The sequence below is a fragment of the Mauremys reevesii genome, linkage group 16 (assembly GCF_016161935.1).
Source record: "Mauremys reevesii isolate NIE-2019 linkage group 16, ASM1616193v1, whole genome shotgun sequence".
Lineage (NCBI taxonomy): Eukaryota > Metazoa > Chordata > Testudines > Geoemydidae > Mauremys > Mauremys reevesii.
In genome coordinates this window covers 9,346,585-9,373,500 of record NC_052638.1, presented here as the reverse complement: position 1 = coordinate 9,373,500, position 26,916 = coordinate 9,346,585, and the positions used below count along the sequence as shown (strand labels likewise).

Genomic DNA, 26,916 nt, shown 5'->3' with positions numbered 1-26,916 from the left:
CGGGGGTTGCTTCTCAGAGCCTTCCTGGTAGGCCTCAGGGCAGGCCTGAGGAGTGCTCCTCTGCCAAACAAAGGGAAAAAGTCTATAACGCACTGACACAAAAGGGGATTCCTTTCCCTGGCCCCCTCACTGGGGCAGGTGTTGTCCGGTCGCTGGCTCCAGGGTGTCCGTTCTTCCCCTGAACAGGCACTGGGTTTGGGGTGTCTCCCCTACGGGGAGGAGCCCATCTCCGTGCTGCCTCCAGCCTTGCAGCAGTTTGTCTTTTCTCCCCCCAGGGGAGAGGGATTTTAACAGGTTTCAGGCAGCCCTTAATTGGACTCAGGTGTCCCTAATTGACCTGAAGTAACCTCTTCCCAGCTTGCAGGAAGAAGGGCCTTTAGCATTAGGGCGAACATACCCAGACCCTCCTGCAGGCGTCCAGCCTGACTTTGTCACACTCCCTAAAGCTGACCCTTTTTTGTCTTCTACAAAAATTAAACACCTGCTGAATGTCCTGCCACTGACTTCAATAGGAGCACAGATTTCAGTGTGGGCCTTCCAAGTGTCCAGAGGCAGCAGGCTCATTCCGGAAGCTGCCCTCACTACTAGAGCCACACTTGTTTTGCAACATCTCCCTTTGACAGTGCTCCACTTGTCACTCCAGATACTCCTGACATCACAGTTAGTGGGTGCCTAGAATCTCTGGGTGCGGGTGTCTAGGAGACATTACACTGACCTATGAAAGCCACCACTGAAAATAAAGTCCTCTTGGACTATTTTTTGGCTCTCTCTTTGGCAGCAAGCACATGACTGAGCATGAAACTGCATATAGAACCTAGCGACACACAGAGCTAACGTATGAAATCATACACGATGGCTGGGAACCGGTACAAGAGGAAGCTTGTGAGTGGAAAGGGGAACTAACTGTGAGAAAAGGAGGGAGCAGAGAGACAGAGCGATCTCAAGAATAAGGGCAGGAGAGAGAGGGCGCTTACGCATTTGCTGACATCCCAGGCTCAGGAAGTGAATATTCTGGTAGAGAGAGAGAGACAGGAAACCCCAGACTCAGGGAGTGGCTCAGAGAAGTCCTTGTTGCACAGTGGCTGCTGCAGAGTCAGTGTCAAGGAAGGACTACACCCTACAAGCCAACATGAGCCTCCAGCTGGCAAACATCTTTCTGCCTTTGCTCTTCCTCCTTTGTCTGCGTATGGGTGAGTTTCCCCTTTGAATGATGTGTTTTCATTGCGGTTTCAGAGTCAGGAGTCTCCATTGCTTGCAAAGTAAAAGCTTCTGAAAGAAAGAAAGAAACCCAACAACAAAACCTTTTCTCCCATGGTAAAAAAGCTCTGTAAGCAGGTGGGACCTGAAACACATGGGAACTGGCAGAGTGAATGGTGTGAGCCAGTGACGTACAGAGTCCTGGTTGTCTTTGGATTTGGGGGGGGGTTGTCTTTGGATTTTTGGATTTGCCATTTCAAAGAGCGCAGGATTAGATGCTTGAGCCGCCCCAACGTTCCCAACTTCTTTTTATCCTATTTAGTTGGCCATCAACTTAAAAAAGGGGGAAAAAATCACACGTCTTTTTGAAAACTTTTGAACTTACTTTAGCCTGTACCAGCAACATAAATGAAAGAGATTTGAGATAAATAGGTATATTTTTTGGAAAGTTGGTTTTCTTGATGCATTTAACAACAACTTTCGTACAGTCAGTTTCACGGTTTCCCTTGCTTACTTATTTAGATCAATCAGATCAAGGGGCTGCTTGTGTGGCCGTGATTCAGGATCATGGCTTTAGTCAGTTACCCTTGCAATTTCCCTGGGTCTTTCCCTCCCTAACAGGAGAGACTTTTTTTTTGAAAAAACAAGCTCATTTGACTATAACCACAGAAACAGGCAGGGGAAACTCAGATGCATGGGTAGTGCCTAAAAATACTTGAACTTTATTTGCTTGTCTATTGACTAGGTTTCAAGCTGACTGTGTCTCTGTAAATCCAAGCAGCTGGAAAGGTGGGAATTGGATTTTTGGTATTGTTTTGTTGTGCAGGAACCATCTAACTGATACAATAAATACTACAAAGACATCTGAATATCATCGAAAATTGCAGAGCCCATAATGTCTTTTTAGCTGACAGTTCCGGTTTAAGACACTAAGCAATTCAAAGGTTAATTACTATGGAATGAGTGATTTTCATACTGCAAAACGGTGCTTAGCTTATCTGATTATTTCTGCATTGTGAAGTATCTCTTATCATGGCACAAGTGGTGTCTGAACTTCCCTTTTCTGAAGGAAACTATCTGGGTTGTGAACTTATGTCTTTGTATGCAATCTGCATTCAATAAGATTTCCTCCCATTCCAAAACTCCCCTTGATGGGAAACTGGGGTGGCCTGGCCTGGCTGCATTGCTCCTTCCACTCACAGACCTTGCACTTGGGGAAAAGGAATCGGAAGGTGCTGGTAGAGAATCCTAAAAGCATAGGGCTGGAAGGGACCTTGAGAATTCATCAAGTCCAGCTCCCGTCGCTGAGTCAGGACCAAGTAAACCCAGACCATCCTTGATAAGTGTTTGTCCAACCTACTCTTAAAAACCTCATCACAGGGATTCCACAACCTCCCTTAGAAGCCTGTTCCAGAGCTTAACTACCCGGATAGTTAGAAAGTTTTCCCTAATATCTACCCTAAATCTCCCTTGCTGAGAATTAAGCCCACTAGGTCTTGTCCTACCTGCAGTGCCCATGGAGAGCAATTGATCTCAGTTCTCTTTAAAAACAACTCTTTATATTTGAAGACTGAGGAGGGGCCTGAAAACAGTCTTCTTTTCTCAAGACTAAACATACTCAATTTTTTCCACCTTTCCTCTGGGGTCAGGTTTTCTAAACCTTCTATCATTTTTGTTGCTCTCCTCGGGACTCCCTCCAGTTTGTCCACATCCGTCCTAAAGTGTGGTGCCCACTGCCCAGAACTGAACACAGAACTTCAGCTGGGGCCTCACCAGTGCTGAGTAGAGTGGGACAATTAGCTCCTGTGTATGACACACGTGACTCCTGTTAATACGCCCCAGACTGATATTAGCCTATTTTGCAACTGTGCCACATGGTTGACTCATATTTAATTTGTGATCCACTGTAACCCCCAGATCCTTTTCACATTTTGCAGTTCTGCATTTGATTTTTCCTTCCTAAGCGTGGCACTTGTCTTTATTGTGTGGATGTGCTAGTTTACAGATACGGCTACTGTCCCACTCTGCCCTGAAGAGCTTAACATTTTACAATTGATTGTATTTCCCTAAATATTTGGGCTAATTGAGGCCTAGGAAATTGAGGGGGGGAATTTCCAGACTGATTTTAGATTTGGCAGACACTGTCTCTTCTATTTGCTTGGCACTATGTGGCCCTAATCCTCTGGGTGCCACTAGAAGACGCAGAAATCATCATCATCACAACCTCAAAAATAGGCCATCCCTTGACTTTCTTTGTGTCTCTCTCTTCGTTCCTCACTCCTGGCATGGGCCAAGCCACTGCCCTCTGCTCATGGCAGTCCTGTCTCAAACAGTGTGTGTGCAAACATTAATGCTCTAGCTATAGAGAGAGCTGGTTTGTACATTGCATGGAGATGCAATCATCATGGCTAATCTGGTATTTCTGGGCATGGTGTTCTTCCTCTCACTTAGGCCACACCTACCCTTGCGGCAGTGTGGAGAGGACAGACACTGCACGCCCTGATAGCGCGGCTATAAATACCAGTGTAGTCAGTGAAGCACAGCTTAGGCAAATAGAGGACAGTGCCCTATGTGGCTGAACTCCTATGTTATATTGTGACACTCTGTACCTCAAAATAGCACCGTGGAACGCCCATCTTCACCACAGTGATGTGATTCGATGTTTTGTACAATGCGTGCCTTGTGAGGTATCACTTAAGAAATCTTGATCTGTTGAAGATTAATATCCTGATGAATTGTAGGCACTATCATTGTATCTGAAGTTATCAAGTTTTGCCATGTGCGTGTTACTGAAATATGTTGTCAGGTTGGGAGCAATTAAGACTGGCCAGAGAGGCGTTGATGTCCCGTTAAGGAGAATCCACTCTCCCAGTGGCCCTCCCAGAGACTCCTCAGGGAAGGCACATACGCAATGGGAACTGCCTAACCCCCATGTCACAGCAAGCATTGTTCTAGTACTTGGAGAGAAAGTATAAGTGAGGGTTGATGACGTCACACCTGGGCCTCTCTCTTCCCCCATCTCAACACCTGGAAGATCATCTGGAAGACCAAGACTTTGAACTGGGGAGATTGGTCCCTGGCTGAAAGGGAATTCAGCCTGCGCATTAAGAACTGTGAGCTGCCTGTAACATCTAGTAGAGTGAGAAACTGCTTGATTCAAATCTTGCTTATTCTGTAGAATTTACACTGCAGATTAATTTTTTTATTTCTTATGTAACCTACTCTGATCTCTGTGCTTGCTACTTATAATCACTTAAAAATCTGTCTTTCTGTAGTTAATAAATCTATTTTACATTTTATCTAAACCAGTGTGGGTTTGGGTGAAGTGTTTGGGGAATCTCAGCTCAGGTTAACAAGGGCTGTTACACATCCACTACCATTTGTAGGAGTCGCAAACTAATTAATGAGCTTGCACTGTCAGAGGGATGGGTGTTGAGTGCAGTGGGAGTCCACTGTGCTGGACTGTGACAGGGCAGGAATGGAATGCAGCAGGTACAGACTGGAGCCAGGAGGTTGCTAAGAGTGGGTTGGTGGTGTCTGGGGGTCGCATGGGAAAGTGTTTTGTGACAGCGGCTTCAGGGGGTGGCAGGCGCGGAGCTGCTCGGTTTGCAGTGTCCACTTGGTGTTCCATAATGTTTAAGAGCCGCTCCCTGGCTTCGTTCTGGTGCGCTGTGTTCTTCTTTCGGTCCCTGTTCTTGCTGTCCTGCCACTCCTTCAATTCTTGTTTCTCTGTGGCGGAGTGCATCATAACCTCACGCAGAAAGTCCTCCTTGGTTCTTCTTAGCCGCTTTTGAATTCTGCATGGCCGTTCAGCAGTCGATAACATAGAGGGAGGCTGGGCTCCCAAGGTCATCGCTGTGAAGTTTAAATGCAACATTTTGCAGAAGCAGGATTGTTTGCAACACAGACAACACTTATTCAGTGCTTTAAAACACAGCCAGTACTCACACCTGTCACTGACTGGCTGACCCCAGGCAAGCACACCGGAGCCACAAGACCCCCAACATGGTGAGTAGCTGCAGGGGCAGGGGAAATGTCTCTTCCTGGACCCTGCTGTACATTGGCTCTTGGGGAGATCCAGCACTGTAGGGGGGGCTGATAATCATTCCTGTCCCCACACTTTCCACAGGCTGTGTTCATTATGGAAGATCTCTCACTGCTGAGGGTGAGCAGGGAATCAAGGGAGGGTCTTCTCCAAGCCTGCGGCTTCCGCCTGGGCCCCTATGCAGCTCGCCTGTGTGCAGCAATGGTCCCCGTCCTCCCCCTGCGACGGCACAATGGTGCGGGAAAGTTACGGTTAATGGGGCAAGAAACAAAGCAGCTCTGCCGAGGAACCTGCGGCAGCGGATTGCCCAGTATCTCCATGAGAGTTTCCTGGAGATCTCTGAGGGAGATGACTGGGAAGTGAGGGAATCAATCAACAGCCTGTTCCGCTGCTCAGACTAGGCATGTGGTGGTACGCGCATCATAGAGACACAAGCCTCCTTTCTGCAACCTCCTGCCCCCAATGTAACCCTTCTGCCCCTCTGAGTTGGCAGCAACAAGGGCCGGGTTCAGTATCCAGGGGTTCCGTTTCAATAACACAATGCAAAACCGGCTCGAGCCCCCACCCAGTGACCTGGGACATTACAAAGCAACCCCCCCCCCCGGGCGCCTCTAGGAGGCAATTCTTCCCCACTTGCAAGCACAGAGTCCGAGTGTAGACAAAATCCTTTTAATAAAGGAGGGAAACAATGCGGCATCACATTGGAGAAACACCACAAACAGGATTATACACAAACCATAAGCAAAAAACCCACCTCCAAGTACATTTGGCAATGTCCTTTCCCCCTTAGGGTCTTAAGTCCAATCACCCCAAAGTCCAACAACCCAAAAGTCTCTGTCTCTGGTCAGTGCCCCCCCAGAGTTCAAAAGTTTATCTGCAGAGTTTTACCCCCCAGCCTGGGTGGAAATGGGGGGGGGCACACACAGGGTGTTAAGGGACACCTTACGTGGGCCAGGGCCGACTGCTCCGCCTCTCCGTGGAGTTCTGCTGCAGCCTTCACCACGACTGGCTCCACTCCACCAGCTGTGCCGCTCCTCCAGCCGACCCATGAACCGCGTCAGCCGTCCCCACAAACCACTCCACACTGCTCACTGTTCCATGGGCTGCTCCAATGTGCTGCAGACTGCTCCACTCTGCCAGCCACTTACCGATAGATCTTCAGGCTCCCACACTAGTTAGCACAACACGCCGTGATCTCAGCTCAGCAAGCTTAGCTCTTTTAGTGATTTCAGCTTGTAGTAGGGGAGCCCCAGTGCTTGTGCACCGTTGGCCCAACTTGAATTCAGGTCAGCAGCCTCTAGATGGACTCCTAAAGGATTTAAACTTAGCTCTTCTCTTTAACAGTGGAGAGAGGAGGCTGTGCAATTGGTGTTCCAGGCCCTCAAAAGGGACCCATACCATCAGGTACACACACCAATCCCCAACCTCTCTCAATTTACTGGGTTTTGGAACCCATGTCCTTTGTCTAGCAAGTACTATTTAATGTAGGTTGAGTCATTTCTGTCATAAAGCAGTCTCATAGTTCCTCATTCACATAATTAGGGTGACAGCCCCTTTTTTCCTTCCTGCCACAATAACAAAGAAACTGGGGATCCCAGCTGTCAAAATAACCATCCCATGCTGCCGTGGGAAATGCTTTGCCACTCCTTGAGATTCTTTCCACACTCCCCATAATTCACCACCAGATGTCAGGGTAGAGCTCATCCTGACTCTGCTTACACCAACAACTTGCTCCAGTGATTCCCAAAATCAGATCCACTTACCAGGGGCCTCCTCTTCTGTTTGTGCTTCACCAAGCTCCGACAGCTGTGACTGGCTAGTCTCCTCTGGGGTAGAGAGGAGCTCCTGGCTGGTGCATCTCTGACCTCTTAGTCGTCTTCTGCCTCTGGGTCCCTTCCCCTTCCACAGCCTCGTCCAAGATTTCCTCCTCCTGGTTCAGTTCACTCTCGACCAGCACGTGAGCCACCAAAGTATGCACAGTGGCCGTCGCAGTGGAAGTGGGGTCACCACCGAGTATCGCGTCCAGCTCTTTGTAGAACCGGCAGCTCATGGGTGCAGCACTAGAGCGGTGGTTTGCCTCCTGCGGCTTGTGGTCGCCGTTCCGCAGCTCCTTCACTTTGACCCTGCACTGCAGTGTGTCCTGGTCATGGCCCCTTTCTGTCATGCATCGTGAAATCTGTCTGAGGGTATCATAATTCCTACGGCTGGAGCACAGCTGGGACTGGACAGCCTCCTCTCCCCAATGCTGATGAGGTCCAGCAGCTCAGCATTGCTCCAAGTGGGGGATCACCTGGTTCATGGATCAGGAATGGCCACCTGGAAAGATGCACTGAGACCACTGCACGTGTCACTGAGCAAAGAGGAAGGGGACTTTCCCAAGGAATTTAAGGGGTGGGGCTCACGGTTGGTCACCTGAGGGCAAGGCAAAGTAGAGTTCAAACTGATGACCAGAGAGGCGAGAACAGGCATTGTGGGACACCTCCTGGAGGCCAATCACAGCGCTGTAATCGACCAGGGTGTCTACACTGGCACTGCAGCACTATAGCCCTGGCACAGAAAGCTCTACACCGCTCGTTGGGGTGGTATTTTTACAGCGCTGCAACTGTGCAGTTTCTGCACACTAAGGGGCTTGGCAGTGTGTGCACCTCGGGAGTTACAGCGCTCAAAGCTGATAATGTGCAGGAAAGTTGCTAGTGTAGACAAGGCCCAACTTTGATCTCTGCATGCTACTTATAATCACTGAAAGTCTACCTTTCAGTAGTTAATAAATCTATTTTATATTTGATCAAAACCAGTGCCGTTTTGGTTATCCTCGCTCACCAGGGCACCCTGCCCAGGGCAGGTGGAGGGTTCAGGGCTCCCCTCAGCAGACCAGACTGACCTGCTCCAGCCCAGGCTCCTGGGCCATGGCCCCACTGTCACTGCTCCCCAAGGACTCTGCTGGCCCTGGAATCAGATCCCCCCACCTGGGCAGCTCTTACTGGCTGCGAACAGCCAGTGCCCTGCACTGCCTGATTCCTGCCTCTGACCTGGCCAGGAGGCAGGACCATCAAGAGGGGTGGGGCCTTGTGGCAAGGGGGGGACACAGCCCCCCAATTTTCTGTCTAATCCAGTGCAGCCCCCCACCAGGAACAGGCTGGCAGCGCCCTGCTGCATAGGGACCATGTCGACTCCCCCTTTGCGTCTTTCTTCTCCCACTCTGTGTTTGGACAGTGAGCTCCTCAGGGCAGGGACGATCTCTTACAGTATGTATGTACCGGGCCTGAAACTGTGGGGCTCTACTGGTGGCTGAGGACTCTAGGTGCAGTGAGAATAAATCATAACGTGAATTGTCCTTTCCCTCCATCTCAGACTGTCTTCCTCACCTCACCTCACCTCCTTTTTCTTTGTCTATTTTAATTCCCCTTTCCTTAGACCCCTACATCTCTCTATCCCTCTCCCCTGCTTTGCACACAGTCACTTTCTCTCTCCCATCCTCACTTTTCCACTCCCAGCTCTCTCTTTCCCTCAGTCTTCTCCCCTCCATCATCTGCCTTTTGTCTCATCTCTCCCATCTCGATCTCTCTTCTTTGAACCCTTCTCCCCCAAGTCTTTGGTTGGCCCATTGTTGTTGAGATTTGCCTCCTTGGAGCAGACATTCCACCTTGGGGCCTGCAGGCCCAATTCCCTGCATCTGGGCTTCTCGCTAGATCCCTAGGAGCCACCCAGTGCTCTCTCGCTGGCACTTAGGGAGAGGCCCCATGGAGCCCGTACGGCAGGCTGGAGCCAGTGGGGCAGGCCGGCTAACAGTGCCAGCAGGGCCTGTGCAAACTGCCCAGTCTGAGCCCTCCCCACTCACCGCTCTGAACTTCATACCGTGACCTGCAGCAGGGAGTTCCTGCTCGTGCACTTGGCTTCCTTGTAGAGAAATGGAAACATTCTGCAGCGGATCATTTGCAAACAATTTTGTTTGATTTAATTCTTCCTCCTGTTGCAATAATTTCAAATAGTGACACTGAACTTTGTGTTTCAGGAGCCGCAGAAAATACTGCTGCTGTCTTTGTGGTGAATCAGACACCCCCTTCTATCCGTGCAATGGAAGGGTCAGAGTTCACCATCGAGTGTACATTCAACACAAGCAATAATTCAACCAGGTGGTTTGTTGAATGGAATAAAACCAGAAACAATGCAACAGCCAAGGTGAATGGAACAGATCGAATCATATTATCAACAGATAGAGAAAAGAGGTCTCTTTCCCTCACTGTGAAGAAAGCCGACGTCACTGATTCTGGAACCTACGTATGTGGGGTTGGGAGCAAAGATGTGATATATCCTGGGACTGGAACCCAAGTGACCATCAATGGTAAATACCAGCATTTCCTTCTCTGTTCTACAAAACCCTTCGGGGGAGCTCAGGACACTGGCCTGGTTCCAGGGAGCTGGGGCAGGTGGTGCTGGGGGAGGTGGAGCAGCACAAAGCGTAAAGGGCAGAGCTGTGGGCAAAACTGGGGGACATTCTGGGGTTCGTACAATGGTCCTGATCCTGCATTGCACTGATTTCTGTGGGGGGTTTGGCTGCACAAGGAATGCAGGGTCAAGCCCCAGATATTCAAAAACTGTTTTGAGATGGGGGGAGAGGGGAGGTTTCTGATTGGCTAAACTTGTGAGCCCTTATACGCAACTTGAGAGAGCAGGTGGGTGAGGGAATATCTTCAATCTATTGTATCAACTTCTGTCGGTGAGAGAGAGAGAGAGAGACAAGCTTTCAAGCTTACACAGAGCTCTTCTTCAGCTCCTGGAAACTCAGGTCTGGTCTATACTACAGACCTAGGTCGCCATAACTACGTTGCTCAGGGGTGTGAAAAATCCACGTCTGAGCGACGTAGTTTGTTATACTGACTGAACCTCCTGTGTGGACAGTGGTGAAGCTGGGCTGATGCAGTGTTTTAAGTATAGATGTGCCCTTACTCTGCGTGTCACCAGTAAATACAAGGTACAACAGCCGGTTTAGCATAAGTAGTTAACACATATTTCAAGGGACCATTCAAGGCAGAGTGGCCCGTTAACACTTCTGCAGTCATAGGACAAAAAGAGGGGGTTAGGGGGTTACAGATTGTTGTAATAAGCCATAAATCCAGTGTCTGTTCAGTCCATGATTTTTAGTGTCCAGCAGAGTTATGAATTTAAGCTCCCAGGCTCGTCTTTTGAAAGTGTTGTGCAGGCTTCCTTTTAGGATGAGGACCACTCTGTACCTGACCTGTGAGACATGTTCCCCACAGGAGACAGGGTGGTTTTGTCTTGTATCATTTTCCTGTGTGAGTTCATTCAAGAGCACAGTGATTGTCTGGTTTCACCCATGTCATTGTTATTGGGGCATTTAGTGCATTGGGTGAGGTACCCCACAGGTTGTGATAGGCTTGTGTGGGATCCGTGGATTTTGAAAGGTGAGTTGTGGGGGGCGTTGATCATTGTAGCAGTGGATCTATGTCTGCAGATTTTGCATCTGTTGTTCCGGCAGGATCTGGTGCTGCTTTGAGTTGGTGTGTCCTGGTCTGTGTGCAGCTTGCTTCTGATGATGCCCTTGGAGAGGCTGGGGGGTTGTTTGAAGGTCAGAAGTCGGGGTTCAGGAAAGACTTGTTTCAGGATGTGGTCCCCATCGAGTATGGGTCATAGTTGTTTGATGATACCTTGTAGGGGGGTTCCAGTGTAGTGTGGTAGGTAGCAACTGATGTGCGGTCAGAGGAGGTTTTATTTCTGTATTCAAGCATGTTCTCTCAGGGAATTTGGACAGCCCACTCCATGATGCAATCTACTTCTCTAGTAGAATGTCCTTGTTTGGTGCAGGCGGTTTTGACTGCGTTAAGGTGTGTATCCCAGACTGCCTCCTAGGAGCGTATTCTGAGCTATCTGAATGCCTGGCTGTAGATTACAGATTTCTTGGTTGTTTGGGGTGATTACTGGGTTTATGAAGAGAGGTGTGGTGATCTGTGGGTTTCTTGTCTAGGGTTGTCTGTGGGGTTCCATTGTTGAAGTGGATGGTGGTGTCCAGGAAGTTGATGCTAGTGTGGGAGTGTTCCTCAGAGAGTTTAATGGATGGGTGGTGGTTGCTGAAGTTGTGGTGAAAATCTATGCGGGAGTTTAAGCATTGTATTGTGCTGTGGTGCTGGGAGTACGTCTCCCAGACCTGAGGAAGAGCTCTATGGAGCTTGAAAGCTCATTTCTCTCACCAACAGAAGTTGGTCCAATAATAGATATTACCTCACCCGCCTTGTCTCTCTAATATCCTGGGACTAACACAGCTACAGTGCACTCAACGTGACGGCATTTCTCTTTGTCTGTGACAATAATTTTGAACATCGCAGCCCAACAATTTCTAAATTTCAGGGAGTATTGAAGGCATCACTGGGCAGAACTCTGTTGATATTGGGGAAATCAGAAAACCCAAGGGGGAAAAGTGGGGGAGACATGCAGTGCCTGCTCCCTGTTTAGCAGAGTAACAGCTTGGAGCAAAGCCAGCTCTGTAACTGTCTAAATCAAAGAACCAGTCTGTGGCACCAATTAACACTTTCCAGTAGAAAAACATTCCTCTCTCATCACTGCTCCTTCCCCCAGTAGAGTGTAACATGCTGACACTCTGGATGTCCCTTCAGAAAGAGGAGAATTAATAACAGTGGGGAAGGGAGGAGGGGAAGGCACACAGAGCCCCTGGCATGGGGAGGATGGGGGACCTGGTCTGGGGATAATGCTGGAATGAGGGTACAGCCAAAGCCCCGAGCATGCAGGGAGAATGGGGGATCCTGGAATGGTGGAAAGGGAGAGAATTAGGGCACAGAGCTCCTGGCTTGGGGCAGAACTGGGGACTGTAGCATGGGGCGGGGGGAGAGAAATGAGGGACATAGAGAGCTCCTGGCATGAGGGTGGGGGCTAAGGAGTCCCTGAAATAGAAGGGGATGGGACCCAGGGACCTTGTGAGGGACAGAGGGATGCAAAGAGACCCTGGTGCATGCAATGTGCTTGACCCACAGAAGTAACAAAACGTTGGCATCCCTCTAGTTTAGCCCTCAAAGAGTCTAACCCAAACTCACAAAGGGTTGAGCAGAGTCAGGATGAAGTTCTTTGCTCAGTAATAGGTTATTATTGAGTGTTTGCTTTGCAATAGTGCTCAGAGGCCTCAACCAACATGTCAGACCCACTGTGCTAGGCTTTCAGCTCCATGGCAGGGACACTGGAAGCGCCGGGAGCCCTGGCTCGGACAGGGAGCCTAGCAGACAACAAGAGCCCCTAGAGACCTGGCTCTGTCACAGAGTGGGGAGCCCATCCGCCCTGAGACTTGACTCCTGACTCCCCGACCTGGGGCTTGCGGGACATAAGAACATAAGAACAGCCGCACTGGGTCAGACTAAAGGTCCAGCTAGCCCTGTATCCTGTCTTCTGACAGTGGCCAATGCCAGGTGCCCCAGAGGGAATGAACAGAGCAGGCAATCATCCAATGATCCATCCCCTGTCGCTCATTCCCAGCTTCTGCCATCCCCATCCCTGCCTATCCTGGCTAATAGCCATTGATGGACCCATCCTCCAGGCACTTATCTGGTTCTTTTTTGAACCCTATGGATCTTGGAACCTTAAATCCAACATCTGGGTGCCATGGAGATCCTCAATACCCCTGCTCTGCTGCCACCTGGCCCTGGAGCTGCTGAAGTTTCCAGCAGTAAAACCAGTGCTAAACACTTGCTGACACTCTCTCTCTATGCTGTAAGCACAGCCCTGCCCAGAATAACAGTTGCACCCCAATACTCACTCCCCTGCCATTGCCAGCAGAAGTGCATCACGTTTCAGAACTGCCCATTCCACGTCCTTCAGTGAATCCCATTTTTCTGTAACAAAGGAGAATTGGCCACCCTCTCTGTTGCCCTGCATTGAGCTGGTGGAGGGAAATAGGTCTCAAGAAGGTTTTGAATGGAAGAAATTTGGCAGGCGTGTCAGGTGTACACAAGGTTCGGGTAAGAAGTCACATTGCTGGAGGGGGTTGTCTAGATTGAAGCTTCTGGGGTTACCTGCTCACTAAACAGAGCAGAAAAGTCTTGAGATGCACAATACAGCTCGATATGGGGCCAAATGAAAGCACATCAGTTTAAACTCTGAACAAGCAGGGGAAACTAAACGGCAGGACTGGAGAGATTCATTTTGTACATCTGCCCTAGTCTGGTGGCACATTGAATTATTTCTCGATGAAGGTGCCATCATCTGTGTTTCTCTTTCTGCAGAAATTACCGACCTGATGGTGAATCAAACCCCAACCAGTGTCAGTGATTTAGAAGGCTCAGAACTTACCATTAACTGTACATTCAAGACAGTCAATAACCACAGCCCCATGTATGTGCGATGGTATAACTATGGGACCGAGGGACTAAAGAAAGAGCTGGTGAATGAGAGCGAGGTGATCACAACCCTGCATTTGGACAATGGGTTTGCCTCTCTCACTTTGAAGAATGTGAATTCATCTAATACAGGAACCTACGTGTGTGAGGTGGGGGTCACAGCAAGGAACCTCTCTGGGAATGGAACAGGAACCCAAGTGACCATCGAGAGTAAGTGCCAGAATTTCCTACCTGATCTTCTTGGGGAAATGGAGGCGAGTGAGTGAGAACAAGAGCTCACATCTCCTGGAAGGTGTTGAGTGTCTTCAGTTCCACCTTCAATGGGAGCTGAGGGTGCTCCACGCCTGCCCAGAAGCACTAAACTCCTTGCAAGATAGAGCCCTGTAGGCCAGTATTAAGGGGGAACAATGTTTCCATTTTAGATCCTTTACAGCCAAATGTTTCACATGGCCTCAAATTAGTCTCTAAATGTTTGCTTGCCCATGTTGCATGCACACCCATTGGTACGTTCAAGGCCTGCCTGCATGCCCAGACTGAACATTTGGGGTGGGGTGGGGATAGTTTGCTGGTCTTGCCAGGCATCATAAAGCTATGAGTGGAACTAAGTGAAAGCATCACTTTAACCTCTGAGAAGCAGGGGATGTTAAATGGCCAGGCTGGGAAAAGAACACAAAATACTGGAGGGGGAGACATTTCTTTTAATACATCCCCAGTCACCAGCCATTGCCACTGAAATTCTCCTGCGTCAAGGTGCAATCGTCTCTGTTTCTCTCCTGCAGAAATTCCCAAGCTGATGGTGAATCAGACCCCAGCCAATATCCAGGAGTCAGAAGGGTCAAATCTCACCATGGAGTGTAGATTCATGGAATTGAAAAACCACAGGACCTTGTATGTGAAATGGTATAAACATAATGGAACTGGGGGAACGAAGAAGGAGCTGATGAGCGAAAGAGGCGGGGGCTCAGCAGCCCTGGATTTGGAAAAGGGTTTTGCTTCGTTCACTCTGAAGAACGTGAGTGTAACCGATACAGGAACCTACATGTGTGAGGTGGGGAGCACAGCTTGGAACTTGTCTGTGTCAGGAGCCGGAACCCAAGTGACCATCACTCGTAAGTACCAGTATTTTCCTATCTGATCTTCATGCTGTGAGAGACAGCGAATGGCAGCCTAAAGACAGAGAATGAATGACTGTTGCTGGCAAAAGCAAGTCTGAATTCTCAGGTGTGTACAGTATAGAACCCATAAAAATATGGGCTCCAGCCTGTGAGGAACTGAAGGTAACATAGTTCAAAGTACCCAAGTGATTTAGGAGCTTCCGAGTTTCAGAGGGGACTTAGGCCCTCAGGGGCAGTTTTTTAAAGGCATTTCAGCACCAAAAGTTGTAATTGGGATTTTCAAAGGCCTCTCAGCACCTAACTACCATTGAAATCAGTCACTTTTGCCAAGAGGACTTAGGCTCCTAAGTCACATAGGCACTTTTGAAAATTCCTCCGAAATGCCCCTGGAGAGGGGTGTTCAGAACCTTCCAGGACTCAGGCCTGTAATAAGAACATTAAGGAGGGAGATGAACCTATCTCACCACTACACCACAACTGCACTGGATGGGATAAGAAGCAGCCCCCAATGTCCATCTTCACCTGGAGCTAAACCAATTTCATGGCTAAAGAGTTGCTTCTTGTTCTGTGAGAACATCTTCATCCATGTGCAGAACACATCCCTGTATGGGAAGTATGTAGAAAAGCTGGAAAGGATCAAGAGGCGAGCGACAAAGATGATCAAAGGGATGGAATGCAGCCATATGAGCAAGGGCTGGGTATGTGTAGTTTGGAAAAGAGAAGATTAAGGGGGTGGACATGATAGTGCTCTTCAAATCCTTGAAAGGCTGCCATAAAAACAATGGAGAAAAGTTGTTCTCTCTTGCCACAGGGGGCAGGACAAGAGGCAATGGGTTCAAACTGCAGCACAGCAGATTTAGATTAAATCTCAGGAAAAACTTCCTAACTGAGAATGGAACAGACACCTCGGGAGGTTGTGGAAGCTCCTTCACTGGAGTTTTTCCAAAGGAGGCTGGAGAGCATCTGTCTTGGATGGTTTAGTGGTTCTCAAACTGTGGGATGGGACCCCAAAGTGAGTCACAACCCCATTTTAATGGGGTCGCTAGGGCTGGCTAAGACTTGCTGGGATCACAGTTCTCCCTACTGGCAATGGGGTGAGCACGTGCTGCTGGGAAAGCAGAGCGGTGATACATATTGCGTGTATTGTTCTGATGATTTTTGTTGCAAGTGGAAGATGCTCAATTGGCACCCTGAGAGTGAGAACAGGAGAGTGTAACATGAGTGGCTCTCAAGTAGCAACTTGTGGCCAGAGGCCACTTTTCAGCACCTTGCCTGTTTCCCCCTCTTCAGGGCCCTTTAACAACTCACTCAGTTTAGAGGTCGTTCAAACCATCACCTCCTGCAGTCCAATAAATCGAGTCCCCAGGGGCATGTTGGCCCTCCAGGCCCCTGTGCAGCGTCTCGCTCCAGATAATCCAAAACAACACGGCCCTACCTCCCCGAGGGTCTGTCTTCCTGCTTCCCAGCACCTCCTACCTGGTGTTTGTCCTCCACAGGCCTTTTCCACTGGGCTTGTCAGTCTCTCCCCTGCTTGGACAGGGTCTCTCCCAGGCCTCCCCGCCTGGAGACATTTCCTCACTTTCTCCAGCTCCTTGAGCTTCTCCCCTGCTGGCTCAGAACCCTGCAGGACCCGTCTCACTCGCTGCAGTGTCCACACACATGGCCACAATTTCCTGGGCTTGCCCCCTTCTCAGCACCTTCCTGCTTCTTTTGTACTGGAAGCACCTGACTCCTCTCCGGTGAGACTTATCCTGTAATCGGGGTTGGCTCAGCCCAGGCTCTGCAGCCCATGGGGCAGGCGCCCTGTTGCAGATGGGTACAGCAGAGGCAGTGCAGAAAGGCAGTATATGGTAGTGGTTAGATCAGGAGACTACAAATTAGTCTGTGACAGTCAGAAATAAAACGAAAACCTGCCTGTATGACCTGAGGCAAGTCATTCAGTCTCCCTGTGCCTCCATCTGTAAAATGGAGATAATATTTCCTCTCCCAGCTTCTGTCTGTCTTGTCTAATTAGACTTTAAACTCCTCGGGGCAGGGACTGGCTCTCTACGTGTATGTACAGCACCTAGCACAAGATCAGGGTGTGCCCGGTGAATGCTATGACGCCCAGCAGGCCAGTATTCACCCATGATAGTTCTGAGTCACAGCTGGCAATGCCAGCATGGGGCAGGTTTAATGCATGAACAGAAATGAGATGATTTGTTTGTACATGCGAATTTGAGTTTGTTTCCAGACACATCGGTCTGAGGACAATTTGCCTGCAACTCTAAAACAAGAGAAATGGAGTTGGGGTCTCAATGCGCAGCTCCTTTGTCTCCTCTGTTCTACTGGAGCAGCTGACAGAGTGCGCAAACCTCAAAGATCCAAGGACCCGAATCCCATCCCGCACTCCGGGCTCAGTAACTGTTCTCCAGTATCTTTCCAACGTCAGCCAGTTTTGGTTTCCTCGTTGCCATTCACCCCCTTGTGCTCTAACGCTCCTCAGTGACTATAGTGAGCTCGAGTTTCCCTCTCACCCACATCTAAGTGCCTAACACAGGAATCCACAAATTTCTCTGAGTGTCCCCATAACCATAGATAACACCATTAATATTATGGTAGGGTTTTCTCCTTTTGAGAGCGCATGAGATGTGAGCTCAGGAGAGATGGACAAAGCTCGAAAGATTGGGCATATTCCTTCACACTCTGGATGCTTATCTGAGTATTATCCAGACTGATCTGAACTTTTATGAGGTTGCCTTCAGTCTGTGCGGCTTATAGTTCCCCTTCACTGCCCTCCCACCCTGCAGGGCCCTAGAGCCTGGACCACAGCTCGAGCCTGGAAGTCTACACAGCAATGAAACCGCCCCGCAGCCGCAGCCCCGAGAGCCCGAGTCGGCTGGCATGGGCCAGCTGCGGGTTTTTCTTTGCCGTGTCAACATACCCTTAGTCCTCTTCCTTCTTCCCTTTCTCCAAGTACACTCAGCTCTCTTGGCTAATCTCTTGGGATGGGTTTGGTGACACCTCCCTTTCTAAACCTCTCCTCCCATGTGAAGTGAAATTGAGCTTCAAAACCACATTAATGGTAGCCTCATTTCCCCTTGTAGTGACCTGTGATTGTAGCTGGGAGGGGCACGTACCCAGAAGGGTTCTTTGTGGTTCTTCTTTTGTGGCATTAAAAAGTTAAATTCCTGTAGTTCTCTTCAAATCATGTCTGACTCTCAAAATTCAGGTATACTCTCCCTAGAGAAAAAATGAAGTCTCCAGTGAAATTAGAACACAAGACAGCAAAGAGATCAGATTCACTCATTGTGCCACTCAGAAGAGGAGTTATCATCCCAGCAGATGGCCAGACAAATTCTACAGCACATACGGAGCCTGCTATTGCACTTTGCCTCATCTTCTGTGGGGTCCTGCCTATGGCTTTGTATCAAAAGGCTTCATACGAAGAGATGTTTGAAGATGATGTTTAGGAAGCTGTAATTTTCCTGATTTTTGTCAATGGCCAGAATTGTTTCTGGGAAACAGAAATCTTGCTATGGCTACAAGCCAGAGAGCATCAGTTAACTTCTTAACACCCACAGGGGATATTTTAATGGCCAAGCTTTACAAAGGGGCCTGAAATGCTGGAAGAAAAAACTGTTTCTTTAAATACTTCAGCTGATTGACATGTTTCTGCAGCAAGGTGAAGTCTCTTGTGTTTCTCTCTCTCTGCAGTTGTTGACCTACTGGTGACTCAGAGCCCTGCCTTTGTCAATGAAGAGGAAGGGAAACAGCTGACCATAGACTGTAGATTCAGGGCCCTGGAGAAACCCAGCGCCAAGTACTCTGTTAAATGGTATAAAAACGGGACTGATGGAAACGAGAAGGAGCTGAAAAATGGAACAGGCTCAGTCACAACAATTCTAGATTTCTCAGCGGGCCTGGCTTCTCTGAACTTGACAAAAGCCAGCATGAGTGATTCTGGGTTCTACAGATGTGACTTCGGTAAAAATGGCCGTGGGAATGGAACGAGAGTGATGATCCATGGTAAACAGCAGCATTATCTTCTCTGATCTGCATTGTCAGGATAGTACACTGTGGTCACCACTGACTCACACTTCCCACATGGTAACTGAAACCCCACAGCTACTTCCTAGTCTAGGACAGGGAGACGCAGTGTTATCTCAGAGATAGGCTGGGTGTAAATTACGGACTGTTGTTGTAGCTGTGTGGGTCCCTGGATATTAGAGAGACAAGGTGGGTGAGTGTGTGTACCAGGCCCCATAAAAGGAGCAGTGAAAGTTGGTCCTCCAGACCTGCCTAGAAAGGCTGCAGGGAAGCAGCCAATCAGAACACAGCAGGCTCAGTTAAAAGGAACTGCTGGGCCTGAGCAGGTCAGTTCCTGGCAGGGACCAGAGGAGTAAGGAAGGGTGCTCCTTGACGAAGCTCAAGGGAGAACCAGAAGGGGGGTTCTGGTGGCACTGGCATTTGGTAAGGAAAAAGAGGAGTTAAGGACTTCAGCCCTGAGATAAGGGTGAAGAGGAAGGGACTACATGGGAAGCAGCCCAGGGAACATCATCAGCAGCAACAACTATTACAGGAAGCAGTACGTGGCTGCTATTTGTAGAGTCCCTGGCTTGGGACCTGGAGTAGTGGGTGGGCCTGGGCCAGGGTGGCCAAAGCCCTGAGAAGGGGAGAAGTTTATTAGAAGTCTAAGCACAGGGCTGGAATGTAAAGGGCTGAAGACCCTTCAGAGAGCCATTTGCTGGACTTTGTTACCCCAGAAGGGGACTGAACTTGCAGGCGTGGCCTAGCTGGAGAGCTGGGGCAATAAGAACTGATAAGGCAAAGAGTCTCCAGGGAGAAAGCCCTGGGGGCACCGCTCTATACCAGAGCAGGCACTCCTTGTCCTATGCCAACGACGGGAGAAGCTCTCCTGCGGACATGGTGCTGTCCACACCAGCACTTTTGCCAGTAAAACTTTTGTCAGTCATAGGTTTGAAACCTCCACCCCCCGGCTGACATAAGTTTCACCAGCAATAGTGGTAATCCAGACAAAGGCTAAGGGCTTGGCTACACTTACAAATTTGCAGCGCTGCAGCAGGGTGTGAAAACACACCCTCTCCAGCGCTGCAAATTGCGGCGCTGCAAAGCGCCAGTGTGGTCAAAGCCACAGTGCTGGGAGCGCGGCTCCCAGCGCTGTCCGTTATTCCCCACAGGGAGGTGGAGTACGGACAGCGCTGGGAGAGCTCTCTCCCAGCGCTGGCGCTTTGACTACACTTAGCGCTTCAAAGCGCTGCCACGGCAGCGCTGCCACGGCAGCGCTTTGAAGTGCTAAGTGTAGCCACAGCCTAAGTTTCCCAAAGCTGAAGACGAGCTCTGAGTAAGTTCGAAGCCTCGTCTCTCTCAAGTTGTCCCAATAAAAGATGTGATCTCATCTGGCTTCTCACCTGCCACTGTTGAACAGACCCATAAACTACATAGTAATTTTGTCACTATGGTGTTGGTGGGGGAATTCCTGACTGCAGCCCTGTTGAAGCATTTCTAAATATTTGCAATTGCCCTTCATTAACTAAAGCTCTATGGATGTCGTGGACTTGGCACGCTGCCCTATTATTCATATAGGTCTGCATATACCAGGGCTTTTGCTGCATTGGGTTGCTATTGACTAACCAATGTCTCATCTGGAGGAATTGCCAACCCTGCAACTCCTTAAAGGTCTTAAAATTATCATTGGGAGGGTGGGGGAGGAACTTGGGATGGGAATAGAGGATTCTTCTCTATTCCCTGTTTCCCCATCATTGATTTGACTCCAATTAGCAGGGCTGGATTGCCCAAGAGTATTGACTCGTCATATGTCAATGGACGACATTTTAGTCTGTCTGCTAGATTCTTTGGGGAGCGTCAATTGCTAGTGATCGTTCCTGTGAATATCTGGGATACATGGACCTTATGCACCACAGTAGTGCGGGGGTTCCTGTTCTATGTGGATCCATAATGGGGCATTATGAGTTATGTCTACGTACCACTGGGGCTGTCTTAAGAGGAAGAATGTATTACAAGGCCGAATACAATCCTCCTTTGCTTGCAGGAAGGTATTGTTTTTCCACGGATATCAGAGCTCCATGTTTAAACGTGAGGTCTACGTTGTTTTTTTTTAAGTAAAGAGCATGAACAAGAAGGGATGGGGCCAGTGGGACATTGGCAGAGCTTCCCCTTCGTTCTGACCTCTTGATGCTGTAGGAAACAAGGGGTCAGGATTTATTTTGATCACGTGAGTCAGTAGCTGAGAGGACAAGCTTCCCTCTGCCCAAAAATCAAAACAAAACTTAGATTCACAACCAGAAACGGGAAGAATTTCCAGGGCAGCGCAGTTTGTTTTGGATGATGGTGAGTAAATTGGGTTGAAATAGCAGGACCAGAGCATTCGAGAACATTTCAATGAATGTCCTACACTAGCAAGCCCTGCTTGCAAATAGTGTCCTTCACATCAGATCCATGAGCCAAATCCTCAGCTGATACTAAAGGAGTGATGCTGAATTACATCAGCAAAGGCTCTGGTTCTGGAACTTCACAACTGGGATAGGAAGAAACCCTGAATGAGGCTGTCACAGAGAGATTCTTAAAATTACCCCCACCCCAGGTACGAGGCCTGTAGCAAGAACTCCTCCCGAGCCTCTGAGTGTGAAAAAAAAAGAACCTATTTTCTACGAAAGACCTGTAATTCTAGCCAGACCGAAACACAAGGCACCCAAGAATCTCAACCTGCTTCTTGAGTAAAGAGGAACTGAAAGCAAACAAATGAGAAGAAATTACTGGCAGAGCCCTGCAGAAACACCCTCCACCCACAGAAGCAATCTTGCTTCCTCCCATTGGAGATCTTGCCCAGTCTTCTTTATCCATGACATTTAAAATATATGTATATATACACCAGTCAACTGAAATGTTCCTGCACCAAGGTACAGTCACTTGTGCTTCTCTCCCTGCAGCTGTTGACCTGCTGGTGAATCAGACGCCTGCCGTAATGAATGGATCGGAAGGAGACAAGCTCACTATAGAGTGTAGATTCAAGGTGGTGAAAGACTCCAGCACCACGTCCAGTGTTACGTGGTATAAGACAGGGGCTGATGGACACAAGAAAGAGCTGAAGAACACAACAGGCATTGTCACAACAGCTCTAGATTCCTCAAAGGGCCTGGCCTCCCTCACCTTTATCAAAATCAATAGGAACGACTCCGGGCTCTACAGATGTGACTTTGGTAAAAATGGCGGTGGCAATGGAACCAGAGTGACCATCCATGGTAAATAGCAGCATTGTCCTCTCAGATCTTCACTGTATTTCCTAGGGAAGAATAAGGACTAGGAAAGGAAGAGCAGATGCTAATACTTTACATGGGGTGATATTGATGGGACAGGAGTTGCTGGCAAACAGAAGGAGAAGGGAATGTTATGGAGAGATTTGCAGTGAGAAGTCAGTGATTCCAGGTGGCTTTCCAGATCCTGCACATCTTTTTTTTTTGGTCATCAAAGTATTTGCAACCCTCTCCCCTTTCCCTGATGTCCCTCGCTCAGCAGCACAGCATTGCTGCCCACCAGAATTCTCTGAGCCGCTTGGCGATGGGTGACTCACAAAGGGTTCAGAGGTTCGGAGAAGCACCTCCAGGTTCAGAAGCTCTTCTCATCCCTATTGAACAGTCAGTTTCACCATGACAGGCTCTCTCGTAAGAAGATTTCCAGTATTTCCCAGTTTTGAGCGGGACGGAAATGCCTCTCGGTATATTGCTGATTCTGCTTTCAGTCTTGGACAAAAACAAGTCGTGTCTAGATGACAGCCCTAACAACCCACTCACGGCAGCACAACTATTGTAAGCTGCAGTGTTTTGGACCATAACTGTAGAACACTGTCTTTTTTTTTAAATGAGGGAAATCTTGTTGAACCTCAGCACAGGTTCCAGTTTGATTCTGGGTGAGGGTGTAAGCTAGTCCTTACTTGATCCTAACTGACTAGCCCATTGCAAATACCATCTTCTGACAAATGAATCCACCAGGTTGGTGTCGGTTATTCTTCCAGTAGTGGTGGAGCAGTGACCCAGTTTGCTGTTTCTCCGTCGGCTGTTCTGCCGTGGGATTTCTCGGGTGGTGGTGGTCTAGTGACCTAGCTCACAGCATCTTCCCCTGCCCCCATCCAGCAGGACTCCTGCAGAGGTGGTAATGCATGACCCAAACTATGTTGTCTTTCCCTAGAGCTAGTGGTGACAGAGGTGCAATAACTCAACTTGCCCTGCCTCGGTAGCCCCTGTCTAGTAGGACAGCAGCGAATTAATGTTTCTTTCAACAGCACATGACCAAAAGCTGAGCGTTTACATTGTTCTTGGGGCTGTGGCTGGGACACTTCTCTTCTTCCTGGTGCTCGGTATCCTTTTGTGGAGACGCAGACAGTGCTCCAAAGGTAAGATTTACTTGGACAATAAGTGTAAGCAATTTCTGTAAGAGGACAGCTCATAGGATGCCGATAGATTCTTCTTTGTGTCCTTCCTTTAGCCGAATAAAGAGTAATTCAGGGAATTTTTGCCAGTGAACGTACAGCAGTGATGGTGAACTGGCAGCCTTAGTTACTGAAGTCTCATACCTAAGCACAGATACCACCTGAGCAATGGTAGGACTATTCCATGTCTCCTCCCTGACCTGAGGAAGCACCTCAAGGTGTGAAAGGTGGATTCACTCTCCACGTCTATTCCACCTTTGGCTGGATTGCCAACAAAGCTGCCAATTATTGGCAACTGCTCAGGTGGGAACGTGTGGGATGTAGATACTGCTCCGCTATGAACTAACTAGACTGACAACTAACTCCTTCATTTAAGTGACCCAAAGGTCATCAGAGAATAACCAGCTTAGCCACAACTTCATTTTTTTTCCAGAACCACTTCAAAGCAGGTCAGAGGCAGAGATGAATCAGCTGGAGATGGTGAGTTGGAGAGCTTATCATAAGAGCCTCATTTCATTTTTCTCTCGAGCATAGGGGAACTGGGTGTTGAGCATCAACTCCAGGAACACAAGGTAATAAAGAAATCGGTTCTCCTTTCACAGACTGCAGCTCCAAGAACTTCAGAGTAACAGAAAATGCAGCACTAGTCCTGAATAGGATCAGGGTGGTATGACATTTAAAAAGTTAGAGGGGAATCAAGAATTAATTATCCTTAGAGCAAAGATAAAGAGGACATAAATTAACGATTGCACAGGATCTTCAGTGATAACAGAGAATGCAGCATTGGTTCTAGGCAGTGGGACTGGGAGGTTCAAGGCAAGAGGGAATCTTATGCAGCTCCAGAAACCTCAAAATACTGGAGAATGCAGCATTTGTTCCATGAACTTTAGAGGTGTTTCATACTCAGAATACAGCTGCCTAAAAAGTCAGCACAGTCTTTTACAGTGCCTGTCTCAGTGGAAGATGGTCTAGCATTATAATAGTATGATATGGGCATCACTAACCATGTACTTTAGACCTTGCAAAGCAGAAAGGAACGAGCAGTCTTCACTCATTTTCCTCTTGCTTTGCAGTCTTCTCCTCCACCAGCTGATGAGGTGACTTACGTTGACTTGAACTTCCACAAAAAGGATGCAAAAGCGGAGGAAGAGGTTGTTTACACGGAAGTGAAGATACGGCCAAAACAGAGAGATGACAATGACATCTACGCAAAAGTCAAATCTCATCAGCACTAGGGGGAAGAGCTAATGGGAATTAACAGAGGGGTGACCAGCATTTCACATGTCCATTAAATGCAAGTCTCCATGAGAAAATGAATTAGCTCTTAGTGAAAGATGTCCTTGGAGATCAAAGTCCTCTAGTTATGAATAGAACAGGTTGCAGTGCAAGATTTCCTCGTTTCCTGCTCCATCAACATGTCTCAACTCTGGTCTGGAGAGACCAATTCTGAGGGCAAACGGAGAGTTCTGCTAACCCATCTACTCTTGGTCTATGAGCTGCAATTGCAGCCAGGAAACAGGTTGTGCTGTGGACAGTGGTTCACTAGGAACTGAGTCGAGCCCAGAAATTCATTGAATTTTTAGTTGCTATTTACCAGCACTGTATTTGAACAGCGACCAAGAGCCAAGCCCTTGAGCCACCCAAGTATGGAAAATGTTGCCATCTTGTTGTGGGAAGCGTTGTCCTCCACTGGAGATGCCAACTGTGCTGAACGAGGAAGGAAAAGCCTCCGAAGAGCCATGCTCCCTACCCTGGAGGATGTACAATAATGCTGATAAGGCTCAAGAGCAATTTCTCATACTTTCATGAATGAGACTGACATGATTGTTTAATCTTTCTAAGCACAAAGCAGGCTTCTCTGTTGGGAGGGAATTAAGCTTCCCTGGATTCCACCCACTTAAGAGCCAAACAACAACAATATGAATTGCTTTGCCAGCAGATTTTAAAAATTAACTAAAGCTTTTACAGCCGGTTTAGCCCAGGATTAAGTGTGTACAATTGCTCTGATTTAAATGGAGTTGTACCTACTTACGCCAGGAATGGATTTGTCCCCTTGTTTTTGTGAGAATTTACTGTAAATTTTAAAAGGAAATGTGTAATTTAAAAAAAAGCCATCATTTCTAGTGGTTCAAGTAGATTGTGTTTTCAGATAATTATTAATAATAAGAATTTTAGATAAACCCTCAGAAAAAATAACCCAAAGGGGCTGTTGGGCTCCCCAAAATGGAGATACCTCAAAAAATCAACAGGAGTTCCTTTGAAAGTCTCCCCATAACACATTGATTTTTATGACTACTGCAGATGAATGAGATATAACCTGTGCAGACCACAACTCATGGATTTCCATAACGATACAACCAGAAGAGACAACACAGGAACCATGTGAACACCTGCAAAATGTTCTGCTGATTATTAATACCTGCATCCATTCATGAGTAACTAAGGGGTAGGTCTTTAGCCACATCAGTTTCATGAATGCAAATGATGGGTTATTCAGTGGTAACTGTTGTTCATTGGGTATATTGCCTCTGCAGATCCACCCAGGGCAAATCTGCAGAGGCAGTACTTCCAGAAGAAGAACTGGGTGACTAAATACCCACCATGAACACCACATATGCTGGGTGGAGACCAAATTCAAGCCTGGCTGAAGTCATGAAGGTTTTCACCCATTTACACCAAGACCGTACATATGCCTTATGATATAGATAAGACTGGCCATGCTGGGTCAGATCAATGGTCCATCTAGCCCAGTATCCTGTCTTTGACCAATGCCAGATGCTTCAGAGGGAATGAACAGTACAGGGCAATTTCAAGTGATCCATCCCCTGTTGTCTAGTCCCCCCTTATGACAGTTGGAGGTTGAGAGACACCACACTGAATGACTAAGCTGTGTACAAAATATACAGCAGTTGCCCTAAACACTACAGCTTGCAGCAGAATTACTGCTAATGGTTTAGGCCATTACTGTACAGCAGGGGTAGGCAATCTATGGCACGCGTGCCGAAGGCGGCACACGAGCTGATTTTCAGTGGCACTCATGCCACCCGGGTCCTGGGCACCGGTCCGGGGGGCTCTGCATTTTAATTTAATTTTAATTGAAACTTCTTAAACATTTTACAAACCTTATTTACTTTACATACAACAATAGTTTAGTTATATATTATAGACTTATAGAAAGAGACCTTCTAAAAACTTTAAAATGTGTGACTGGCACGCGAAACCTTAAATTAGAGTGACTAAATGAAGACTCGGCACATCACTTCTGAAAAGTGGCCAAACTCTGCTATACAGTGCTGCAGATACTTCTTACCACACCAAATACTTCCACTTACAGGCTTCTTAAAATGCCTCAAATGCCACAAGATTGGAAATAGCCAACTTTGGTTATTGACAGGACAGTGCATTATTATTATTTTTGCCATTAGCAAAAGCCAGATCCTCCCCAGCAAAAACTACTGCTGCTTGCTCTGGGAAAGTGAAGTTTATGAGTCACCATGAAAAGGGGAAGTAAAGACAAAGGGTAAATCCGTGCTGCTGCTGTGCCAGGGTTTTTTTGTGTATAACTGAACCGGTATCTGTATCAGCCTATCTGAAAAGGGAGAGTTTGGCAGGAAATCAGCAGTTCATCAGCGTTGATGAAAACCACTATTTACCAAATATATATATATATATTCTTTTATTCTTGGTCTTTCTTCTTTCCACTATGAAATTAATTATTCCATTATTTTTAAAAGCAGCGTATTCGAATGAAAGCTA

General features: G+C 48.0%; 1 protein-coding gene across 5 annotated transcripts; it reads left to right on the top strand.

Moving 5' to 3' along the window:
- The first annotated feature begins 875 nt into the window (after positions 1–875).
- LOC120384361 (polymeric immunoglobulin receptor-like) lies at positions 876–26,188 on the top strand. 5 transcript variants are annotated; one of them, XM_039503012.1, is made up of 9 exons: positions 878–1,190; positions 9,255–9,584; positions 13,486–13,809; positions 14,379–14,708; positions 18,411–18,722; positions 21,665–21,976; positions 23,014–23,124; positions 23,594–23,640; positions 24,234–26,188. In XM_039503012.1, exons 1-9 carry the CDS (start codon positions 1,130–1,132, stop codon positions 24,393–24,395), a joined length of 1,989 nt encoding a protein of 662 aa, XP_039358946.1. In that variant the 5' UTR covers positions 878–1,129; the 3' UTR covers positions 24,396–26,188. The 5 variants fall into 5 exon arrangements, with proteins under 5 accessions (XP_039358949.1, XP_039358946.1, XP_039358951.1 ...); XM_039503015.1 differs by lacking the exon at positions 13,486–13,809 and having other exon boundaries at positions 876–1,190; XM_039503017.1 differs by lacking the exon at positions 9,255–9,584.
- The last annotated feature ends 728 nt before the right edge of the window (positions 26,189–26,916 follow it).